At 39.6% G+C, this 12,173-nt stretch overlaps 2 protein-coding genes across 2 annotated transcripts in view; one reads left to right on the top strand and one right to left on the bottom strand.

Annotated features, from left to right (window-relative positions):
* The window catches only part of LOC139577775 (NACHT, LRR and PYD domains-containing protein 5-like), a 30,561-nt gene extending 29,051 nt beyond the window's left edge, over positions 1–1,510 (top strand). Inside the window, exon 20 of the mRNA XM_071404941.1 lies at positions 255–1,510. Within this exon, the coding sequence (XP_071261042.1) occupies positions 255–589 (335 nt within the window). The 3' untranslated portion in view covers positions 590–1,510. The remainder of the gene's footprint in view (positions 1–254) is intronic.
* LOC139577776 (NACHT, LRR and PYD domains-containing protein 12-like) overlaps positions 1–11,576 on the bottom strand; it is a 63,196-nt gene extending 51,620 nt beyond the window's left edge. Inside the window, exon 1 of the mRNA XM_071404943.1 lies at positions 11,365–11,576. The gene's annotated coding sequence lies outside the window, so the exon portion shown is untranslated. The remainder of the gene's footprint in view (positions 1–11,364) is intronic.
* Between the last annotated feature and the right edge of the window lie 597 nt (positions 11,577–12,173).

The following is a 12,173-nucleotide window of genomic DNA, read 5'->3' as shown; positions in this document are numbered from 1 at the left end:
AGTCCTGATTATAAAAGACTGTCTCAAAAACAATGACATCTCCTCCAGGACTTGATGTAGATTAGCCTGGTTCTGAATGACCCAGACTGTTTTTCTATGTCTGTGAAACCATCCCTAAATGTGAATATGTGATATGTTCAGGTCGTTATTGTAAAATATAATATTTTCTCAATACTTTTATTTTAGGATTCTGCTTCTAAATGTCTGAAATGTAAATGTACAAATGTAGTTATTTTGTAACCTGACTCTCTCAGGTGCTGTGTTGGGGGCAGGAGGTCCGGCTGAAAGCAGTCTGACTGGTTCTACAGAGCAGCAGCTGCGTTCTGTACGGACAGAGTTTTTGAAACGAGTATCAGGACCTGTCCTGGATGGTCTGCTGGACAGACTCTTGCAACACACAGTCATCAACCAGGAGGAAATGGAGTCAGTGAAGGTGATAGCTGAGAGGGCAGAGAAGGCACGAGTCATCATCGACATGGTGTTGAGAAAAGGAAATGAGTCAAGTTCCAGGATGGTCATCCTTCTAGTGGAGCTGGACCCCTATCTTTGCACAGAGCTTCAGATCAACAGTGTTGGGGTACCAACCTAATGATAGAATGGATAGTAACAGTGTTGGGGTACTAACCTAATGGTAAAATCGATAGTAACAGTGTTGGGGTACCAACCTAATGGTAGAATGGATAGTAGCAGTGTTGGGGTACCATCCTAATGGTAGAATGGATAGTAACAGTGTTGGGGTACTGATGGGGTCAAATTGGGGTCATGATAGGGGCTGCACCAGATGTTTGATGTATTATAATAATTGATTATGCTTATGTTGTATTAATAGAAGGGGAGGGGTTATAAGACCCCTCCCCCACTACATGTATAGGGTCCTGGACTACAGATGAACAATACATATGCATTACAAGGTTTAAAATTGTTTCACAGTTCTTTTCTAGTCTCTGCCTCTTATAAAGAAAAGGTATCTGAGATGTGTGAGTTGTTGCAGTCAAAACAGGGTGTCAGTGAACAAAGGCCTTCAAAGATAAACACAGAACCGGGACTCCAGCAGGGGAGTAGAAGAGATTAGAGACTCGTCAGACATTCCACTATTAATCAACTTGGGGACATTTACTGCTGAGCCCTTAGAAAACCCTGGAACTGTTGTATCTCTCTTGCAGGTTTGTATAGCTGTGTATGCATGGGCTTGGTCTGATGAGTAGAAGGTAATGATGTATGTAGTGACATCACTCGGGCTGGACTTCGGGCTTCATAAAATAACTTAGGACTTTTCCTATGGGGCAGAACTCAGGAGAGACATGTCATGACGTTGCCCTGTTGGTGAGGTTTATGAACCCTGTAAATACTTTCCCCCATTTCCTCTCTCTACTCTACAGATGTGACTCTTGGAAAGCCCTTTGTTAACATAGAGAGAGTCTGTTAACATCAAAAGGGTCGGGAACGGAACCATATTTTGGTAATCCAACCAGTTGAAAATATCCATTGGTACTTAAAGAATATGATGTCAGATCAGTTGTTGTCTGAGACATTATTACTAATGATAGGATGACATAAACTGTAACTTGGAAAGTCTACACATTCTAGTTATCAGATTCATATGGAATTGTTGTGCAATTTAAATGTTTAAATATAAAATTGTTTGTGAGAAGATAAAATTTGATTTTAGCTTCTAAATGAGAGAATTGTTTTCATAAAGTAAAACTCCGCTCACTCAGTGGCCCCGCCCAAGTAAACAGACATTGGTTGTGAACTATGAAACACGCCCTTCTCTCCCACCACTATAAAAGCCCGTTGATGTAAAATTCAACTTGTGTTCCCGAGGACGTGAGGACGGCTGTCCAGACGTTAAAAGGGGTAATATCAACTATAGAACTAAGCCAACCTTAGCGTGAGCTCAAATTATGGCAACTTGGTATGAACTTTGAACTCTTATTCACTTAAGAAGTGATACCTCCTAGCCGTTGAGTTAGCAGCAGCAGCAGCTGTAAACGTGGGCTAGGAAAGGACGGACAAAGTATTTGTTCTACCACACCACGACGGTACTACAACGTATTCATTTTACCACCAGACATTCTTCAGAGGACAAGAGATCCCTGCTGGGCAACCTGGCCTCCCATCTACGACCAACCTATCGAAGCGCAGCTCAGAGTAAATATTTCTTGCATTTTCCTTTTCCAAATGGGCGGTTATATAGAATGCATAAGATCTGTATTTACGATAGCATAACTGCATTGAGATCCAAACCTTTTGTCCTTTGGTCTTCCCGCGCCTTAATTTCACCCAACCCCCTTTCTTTGTGTAACCAGCCGTCATATCTGTTCCGTCCGCTAGGGACGTTTTCTTTTGTGACATAATTAGTAATCAATGTATGACCCATCCTGTGTATATGAAATTCTGTGTGATTGTTTAGGTATTTTGTTAGCCAGGGTTTGTGAAGATAACCAAGAGTTGACGATGTTCAGATGAGACTGAATAAGGCAACGATTAATAATTGACCGCTATTGATGTAAAAGATGACCAGGTCTTTAAGTGTTAATTTGGAAGATAACAGCTCTATAAACATTATTTCGTGGTGCCCCGACTTTCTAGTTTATTACATTTACATGATTAGTTTAATCAGGTAATATTAATTACAGTAGAAATTATTTTATAGAATAGCATGTCATTTCACTTAATCCGGCATAGCAAAAACACGACAGACATCAGTTGTGTGATGTTTGATCTTTGACTTCTGTCTACAGCTGTATTTTGATTTAAATTGTTATGATTTATAAGTGCACATTTTGAGTGTTCCTTATTTGTTAAGTAAACAAATGGAGCACAGAAAAACGGAACCAACACTACACTTTCTAGTTTTTTGTCGTTGAAGTTCAAAAGTTTGGACACACCTCATTTTTTAAACTATTTTCTGAACTTTAGAATAATAGTGAAGACATAAACTATTAAATAACATATGGAATCATGTAGTAAGTTATAAACAAATAAAATATATTTTAGATTCTTCAAAGTAGCCACCCTTTGCCTTGATGACAGCTTTGCACACTCTTGGCATTCTCTCAACCAGCTTCACCTGGAATGTTTTTCCAACAATCTTGAAGGAATTCCCACATATGCTGAGCACTTGTTAGTTGCTTTTCCTTCACTCTGCGGTCCAACTCATCCCAAACCACCTCAATTGGGTTGAGGTCGGGTGATTGTAGAGGCCAGGTCATCTGATGCAGCACTCTGTCACTCTCCTTCTTGGTCAAATAGCCCTTACACAGCCTGGAGGTGTGTTTTGGGTCATTGTCCTGTTGAATAACAAATGATAGTCCCACTAAGCGCAAACCAGATTGGATGGCGTATCGCTGCAGAATACTGTGCACATTCTATTTATTTGTTCTATGATTTAGTTTCAGTGTTAGGGACAGACAGTAGCCTGTGTTGGAGGCTAGGAGACATGTATGTTTTGTAGTCCAATAGCAAAGACAGTATAAAGATAGGCAGAACCTGCTGCTCCAATAGAAATCCCCGATCACACCTGTAGGTGACGTCATGGCGAAAAAACGTCATCTGGTCTAAAGGTCGTCTCGCACCGAACTGTGCCGTCAAATCAAAGGCCCTCCTTCGATATAAAGTCGTTTTTGACAAAAATAAAAACATATACATTTGTCACTTTCACAAGGTAGGAGTAACAACATGATCAACTACTTAAGATATTGGATCAAATCTAAGTTGTGCTTTTAGATTATAAAAAAATTAACAACTAATGAAGAATATTTCACTTCTCTCATTGACTTCTCAAACACCGGCCTGGTTTCTCAAGCAGGAAGTCTGGGCGATGTTGTGCCTATCGTTATGTTTTTGGGGGACGTCACTTCTTGCCACTGGGGGGCAGTGATACAGAAGGTGATGCGTCAGGCGATTAGGTCAGGTTAGGTTTCATTTATAAATTGGTTAATAGAGCAATAACAAACCTCTCTACCAATAGAGACCAATAGTAGTAGCGTATATTTTTGTAGGCACTATCTCCACCATGGTTTACTAGACGAAGCCTATGGGGAAATTAATGGAGTTCATGTAGTGGTTTTGGATAAACGCTGAAAATAAGGTCTGTGGTAAACACAGGCTTAGGAGATCTAATTCATAAAGGTCATAATTCATAAAGGTCATGATTCATAAAGGTCATGATTTATAAAGGTCATAATTCATAAAGGTCATGATTTATAAAGGTCATAATTCATAAAGGTCATGATTCATAAAGGTCATGATTCATAAAGGTCATGATTCATAAAGGTCATGATTCAAAAAGGTCATGATTCATGAAGGTCGTAATTCATAAAGGTCATAATTCATCAAGGTCGTGATACCTGACTGATATTATATCACAGAACAAAATCCTATCAGATCTACTAAGCCTGCGTTAACCTCTGACCTTATATTCAGCGTTTATCCCAAACCCCTATTCTTTCCCATTAATTTTCCCCAGAGCTTTCTGTTATTTGTTGTGTTTCTATTGGCTAATAGCAGTAATGACTATCTGTTATTCAATGCGTATATCTTCAATTTATTTTTATTAAATATAATTTTTAACCTAACCTTAACCACACTGCTAACCTTGTGCCTAACCATTACCTTAAAATAAGACCAAAATGAAAATAGCTGTTTTTATTAATTTTTACAATATATCAAATTTACGTGGCAGGTTAGGATAATTAACATGGTACTGTAGGTTAGGATAATTAACCTGGCAGAATAAGGATAATTAACGTGGCAGGTTAGGATAATTAACGTGGCAAGTTAGGATAATAAACGTGGCAGGTTGGGATAATTAACGTGGTACTGTAGGTTAGGATAATTAACCTGGCAGAATAAGGATAATTAACGTGGCAGGTTAGGATAATTAACGTGGCAAGTTAGGATAATAAACGTGGCAGGTTAGGATAATTAACGTGGCAGGTTAGGATAATTAACATTTCAGGTTAGGATAATTAACGTGGTAGGATAGGATAGTTAACATGGCAGGTTAGGAAAATGAACGTGGTAGGATAGGATAATTAACATGGCAGGTTAGGATAATTAACGTGGTAGGATAGGCTAATTAACATGGCAGGTTAGGATAATTAACGTGGTAGGATAGGATAATTAACATGGCAGGTTAAGATAATTAACGTGGTAGGATAGGATAATTAACATGGCAGGTTAGGATAATTAACGTGGCAGGTTAGGATAAATAACGTGGTAGGATAGGATAATTAACATGGCAGGTTAGGATAAATAACGTGGTAGGTTAGGATAATTAACGTGGCAGGTTAGGATAATTAACGTGGCAGGTTAGGATAATAACGTGGTAGGATAGGATAATTAACATGGCAGGATAGGATAATTAACGTGGTAGGTTAGGATAATTAACGTGGTAGGATAGGATAATTAACGTGGCAGGTTAGGATAAATAACGTGGTAGGATAGGATAATTAACGTGGTAGGTTAGGATAATTAATGTGGTAGGATAGGATAATTAACATGGCATGATAGGATAATTAACATGGCAGGTTAGGATAATTAACGTGGTAGGATAGGATAAATAACGTGGTAGGATAGGATAATTAACGTGGTAGGTTAGGATAATTAACGTGGTAGGATAGGATAAATAACGTGGTAGGTTAGGATAATTAACGTGGTAGGATAGGATATTAACATGGCAGGATAGGATAATTAACGTGGCAGGTTAGGATAATTAACGTGGTAGGATAGGATAATTAACATGGCAGGTTAGGATAATTAACGTGGCAGGTTAGGATAATTAACGTGGCAGGTTAGGATAATTAACGTGGTAGGATAGGATAATTAACGTGGTAGGATAGGATAATTAACATGGCAGGATAGGATAATTAACGTGGTAGGTTAGGATAATTAACGTGGTAGGATAGGATAATTAACATGGCAGGTTAGGATAATTAACGTGGTAGGATAGGATAAATAACGTGGTAGGTTAGGATAATTAACGTGGTAGGATAGGATAATTAACATGGCAGGTTAGGATAATTAACGTGGTAGGTTAGGATAATAACGTGGTAGGATAGGATAATTAACATGGCAGGATAGGATAATTAACGTGGTAGGTTAGGATAATTAACGTGGTAGGATAGGATAATTAACGTGGTAGGTTAGGATAATTAACGTGGTAGCAGAGCAAAATGTTTCAACAACAAGATTTATTTAATGACAGCTATATATAACTCTGATGCACCTCTTCTTTCAGGAAGTGAAAGTGAGCCAGTTTCCTCAGATAATAATCACATGAATGTGCTGTCAATCTCCTATAACAATAATACCATAGCTCATAGCCCTGTAGCCTATATCACATCACATAGGATCTTATTGATTAGACTAATCACTATGAATCAACAACAATGTAAATAAACCTAAAATAATCATTCTTGAAAGTTTAAATCAATATTGTATTAACTTGGCGGATGTCTTACCCCCTAAATCATCTCTCTCTTTATGATAATCTAACTTCTCAAAAATACTTTTCTACATGACATTGTAAAAGAACGCTACAAACCTCTGAAACGTGTTTCTTCGACGATAACGCCCGTTACTTCCTCTACTTCCTTATACTAGTATTTCCTGTTTCAACTACTGATGGGTCGTTCGATAACGAAAGGTTGTTTTTGAACGATCTTTTTGGTGAACGTCGGTAACCGAATTGCACCGGTGAAAGAGCCTTCATTTAGCTCCCTGGTTTCCATACAGCTACGAGGTGCTTTTTCAGCTCAAAACAACGATTACCTTCAGATAAGTTACACAATAATTCTCTAAAGAGGGTGAATCCTGACTGCAGAAACAATAAATAGTGGGGAGAGCGCGTCATTCTTGTCAAGGCTTTGTAGAGCGTAAAAAACAACAGGTGATCTGAATAATTTAAATACTAGTTATCGAAAAAAAGAAAACGCCAAATTACTTTTTTGGCCAAAACGTTTGTATTTTGCTAATGTTATGAATTTTAGTGACGTTGCGAATCCTTGTTCCCAAATGTATTTCGTTTTTTGGTCCTCAAAACCTGAACTCGAGATTTACCATTTCGAGAGTTTCCCGCAACCATATGATTGGTCGGGTAAGCTAATGCGTAATCAGACTCCCTCATCTGATTGGTCGGGTAGGCAGACCTTCTGACTTTGTGGCTGTGGTAACTAGTGAGCAAAACAGATCACCACCTTCCTGAGTTTCCAACCTAATGTCGCGTTCAAAACAACAGGGAACTCGGTAAAAACGAAATCCGACTTGGAAACATCGATTTGAACGGTCCTCTTTCTCGGGCGTTGACATCGTATTTTTCCGAGTTCCCAGTTGTTGTGAACGTGGCATAAACTTTCCACATTAGACCTTCATTTAGTTTCAATGCCCATTGCTGCACGTCACTTTTACTTGGCCGAATTGACGAGAATTACTTTTTTTTCTCCAAAGAAACTACTTGAGGTGATACACGTCTTTCTCAGGGAAGTGAATGAGCGCAAAGATAATAATCACGGTCATGTGCAGTCAATCTCCCATACCCGACCTCATAGCCCTGTAGACTAGAATATAACATTGATTCATGTTTTCTAGGCTGATTAATTATTTATGAATTAATTATGAATATTCTTTAAATAAAAAATGTATAATAATAATCTCAGACCCGAGATGCAATCAATCAATCAATCAATCAATCAATCAATCAATCAATTTTATTTTATATAGCCCTTCGTACATCAGCTAATATCTCGAAGTGCTGTACAGACACCCAGCCTAAAACCCCAAACAGCTAGTAATGCAGGTGTAGAAGCACGGTGGCTAGGAAAAACTCCCTAGAAAGGCCAAAACCTAGGAAGAAACCTAGAGAGGAACCAGGCTATGAGGGGTGGCCAGTCCTCTTCTGGCTGTGCCGGGTGGAGATTATAACAGAACTATGCCAAGATGTTCAAAAAAATGTTCATAAGTGACAAGCATGGTCAAATAATAATCATGAATAATTTTCAGTTGGCTTTTCATAGCCGATCATCAAGAGTTGAAAAACAACAGGTCTGGGACAGGTGGCGGTTCCATAACCGCAGGCAGAACAGCTGAAACTGGAATAGCATCAAGGCCAGGCGGACTGGGGACAGCAAGGAGTCACCACGGGCGGCAGTCCCGACGCATGGTCCTAGGGCCCAGGTCCTCCGAGAGAAAGAAAGAGAGAAGGAGAAAATTAGAGAGAGCCAAGATTTTCAAAATGTTCATAAATGACAAGCATGGTCAAATAATAATCAGGAATAAATCTCAGTTGGCTTTTCATAGCCGATCATTAAGAGTTGAAAACAGCAGGTCTGGGACAGGTAGGGGTTCCATAACCGCAGGCAGAACAGTTGAAACTGGAATAGCAGCAAGGCCAGGCGGACTGGGGACAGCAAGGAGTCACCACGGCCGGTAGTCCCGACGTATGGTCCTAGGGCTCAGGTCCTCCGAGAGAAAGAAAGAGAGAAGGAGAAAATTAGAGAGAGACAAGATTTTCAAAATGTTCATAAATGACAAGCATGGTCAAATAATAATCAGGAATAAATCTCAGTTGGCTTTTCATAGCCGATCATTAAGAGTTGAGAACAGCAGGTCTGGGACAGGTAGGGGTTCCGTAACCGCAGGCAGAGCAGTTGAAACTGGAATAGCAGCAAGGCCAGGCGGACTGGGGACAGCAAGGTGTCATCATGCCCGGTAGTCCTGACGTATGGTCCTAGGGCTCAGGTTCTCAGAGAGAAAGAGAGAACGAGAGAATTAGAGAGAGCATACTTAAATTCACACAGGACACTGGATAAGACAGGAGAAGTACTCCAGGTAACCAACTGACCCTAGCCCCCCGACACAAACTACTGCAGCATAAATACTGGAGGCTGAGACAGGAGCGGTCAGGAGACACTGTGGCCCCATCCGAAGAAACCCCCGGACAGGGCCAAACAGGAAGGATATAACCCCACCCACTTTGCCAAAGCACAGCCCCCGCACCACTAGAGGGAAATCCTCAACCACCAACTTACAATCCTGAGACAAGGCCGAGTATAGCCCACAAAGGTCTCCACCACAGCACAAACCAAGGGGGGGCGCCAACCCAAAAACTCCCAAATGCAATGTCCCAAGAAGGAAGTAACTCTACCTAAATAATGCACAAGTGACATTTTAACTTCATTCACGAGGAGAGAGAATGCAGGAGACGGTCAACTAATAAACATAAAACAATCATTTACAGAAGAAAAGGTGATGTCTGTGTCTGAATGTCTGTATCGGGATAGTCTGCTCCTTTAACGACAGAACTAACAGAAAATACTGTCAGCTTGAGACCTAAATATCCCTGGATAAACACTCACAATAACGTGTTTCTAAAAGTGAATTCAAAGGCTGTGTAGAATGACTGTATATCCTAATAATGCATTGAAGTAATATATTTATTTTATTCAGCCTAAAGGCGAAATGTATAGGCATGATGTTGAAGTGCTGTTGTTGATGAGTTGTTGAAATGCTGAGCGCTCCTGCCAGCCTCTAGCATGTCACACATACTTCACAATTTATTTCTGAACTGGCCTTGAAATAATAATAAAATAAATAATAATAATAATAATAATAATATAGGCTAAATGTCTTGTTCCTGACTGATTCAGAGTTAGTATGTTGTTTAATAGCCAGTTGAAATGATGAAAGTCATTGTTCCTGACTGATTCAGAGTTAGTATGTTGTTTAGTAGCCAGTTGAAATGATGAAAGTCATTGTTCCTGACTGATTCAGAGTTAGTATGTTGTTTAGTAACCAGTTGAAATGATGAAAGTCATTGTTCCTGACTGATTCAGAGTTAGTATGTTGTTTAGTAACCAGTTGAAATTATGAAAGTAATTTGACAGTGACAGAATCCGACATTATTTCCCAGCAAAGTCCATGTTTTTGAAGGTTGTAGCACAGCCTCTGAATGTCATAGAGACAAACCAATGATATTCTATATGCAACACAAATCCCTCTTGTTGTTAGTAACCTAAAGTCAAATTAAAATAAACGCTGTTTATGTGAATTAAGCCTCGAATTAGCCTACTTTCATATGTAAATTATGTAAATAAATTAAATATGGTTTATTTTTTATTTCTTTATTTCATTTAAATGAATCAGGGGAGCTGTAACGACCGTCATATTCGTTCTCCTCCTCAGACGAGGAGGAGCATGGGTCGGACCAACACGCAGCGAGGTATGTAGACATAAATGATATTTATTTAAAGACGAACACGAAAAACACTTGGAAAATTACAAAATAACAAAACGACGTAGACAGACCTGAACATGGAACTTACATAACTACACGAACAGGAACAGACTACATCAAACGAACGAACAACCGAAACAGTCCCGTGTGGTGCGCAGACACAGACACGGAAGACAATCACCCACAAACAAACAGTGAGAACAGCCTACCTTAAATATGGTTCTCAATCAGAGGAACGTCAAACACCTGCCTCTAATTGAGAACCATATCAGGCACATTAAACCCAACATAGAAACACATAACATAGAAATGCCCACCCACACTCACGCCCTGACCGACTAACACATACAAAACAACAGAAAACAGGTCAGGAACGTGACAGAAGCCCAGTTGAGACCAGTGTCTCATTTGTAATGGAGTCTTGAGGACAACAATTCCATCAATACAACAACAAAAGATTAAAAGAAACTACAAGACAGCTGTAAATACATTCAGCACTGCTTGAGATCCATGAGGTGCGATCAGTTTATCTCGTCCGTTGTACCGGGGCTTGTATTCAGAAGAAAGGTGTGTCGACAACGACTGAACCAGTGGGTAACGTTATGCAACGGTGCACCGGCCAAGTTATATCGAGTGCACAGCCGTGAGCAAAACGGACCACCACTTTCCTGATCCGTGTCGCCAGAAAGCATTTTCAACGTTGATTTAGCCCTACATTCAAGTAGTTTCTATGCCCATTGTTGCTCGTCATTTTACTTGACTGACTTGTCGAAACAGAGTGTTTTCTTTAGTGACAGATTTACATTATTCCCGAGTCATTTCTTCTAACTAGTTTCATCATGCGGATAATAATCACGATAAGGCGCTGTCCGTCGCCTTTACCAATAATACCCTACCTCATAGCCCTGTAGCCTATAACATCACATTGGATCATATTGATTAGGCTAATCAACACTAATCAACACCAATGTAAATAAAATGTGACTTATCATTTTGTAAAGTTGAAATCAGTATTGTATTAACGTTACAGTTCTTCAATGTCTTTCCCTTAAATCATCTGACTCTCTATGAAAGTCTAACTTCTCCACGACACTTTTCTATATTAAATTATAAAAGACGCTACAAACCTCTGATGTTTTAGTCTTCTACCCGTAAAGTCCATTTCTTCCTCTTGTTGCTTAAACATGGACTTCCTGAGTTGGGACATGAGGTGGAGGGAGGAAAGAGTACAGGAGGGAGAGAGGGGGAGGGGAGGAGAGAAGTGGAAGAAGGAGAGAGGGGGAGGGAGAAGACATGGAGAGGTGGCGGGAGGAAAGAGTGAGGGAGGGAGAGAGGGGGAGGGAGAGGGAGAAGACATGGAGAGGTGGAGAGAGGAGACAGGGAGAGGGGAATGGAGGAGAGAGGAAGGTAGAGAGGTATCAGTGATATACTGTAAAAGTAGTGCACTATATAGGGAAAAGGGTGTCATTTGAGGGTACGCACTCTATACACTGTGTAGTAGCATAGGACCTTATAGATTATTGACAAAGGATCTGTCTCACACACACACACACACACACACACACACACACACACACACACACACACACACACACACACACACACACTCACACACTCACACACTCACACACACACACACACACACACCTCACCTTAACAGACTGACTACACTAGATATATTACAATAATGATATGCTGTGGTATATATTTAGAATATATTACAGTAAAGATATGCTGTGGTATATATTTAGAATATATTACAGTAAAGATATGCTGTGGTGTATATGTAGAATATATTACAGTAAAGATATGCTGGTGTATATATTTAGAATATATTACAGTAAAGATATGCTGTGGTATATATGTAGAATATATTACAGTAAAGATATGCTGTGGTATATATTTAGAATATATTACAGTAAAGATATGCTGTGGT

This window comes from Salvelinus alpinus, chromosome 6 (assembly GCF_045679555.1).
Source record: "Salvelinus alpinus chromosome 6, SLU_Salpinus.1, whole genome shotgun sequence".
Classification (NCBI taxonomy): Eukaryota; Metazoa; Chordata; class Actinopteri; order Salmoniformes; family Salmonidae; genus Salvelinus; species Salvelinus alpinus.
The sequence above is the reverse complement of the archived record's forward strand: the minus strand, read 5'-3'. Positions and strand labels throughout refer to the sequence as shown.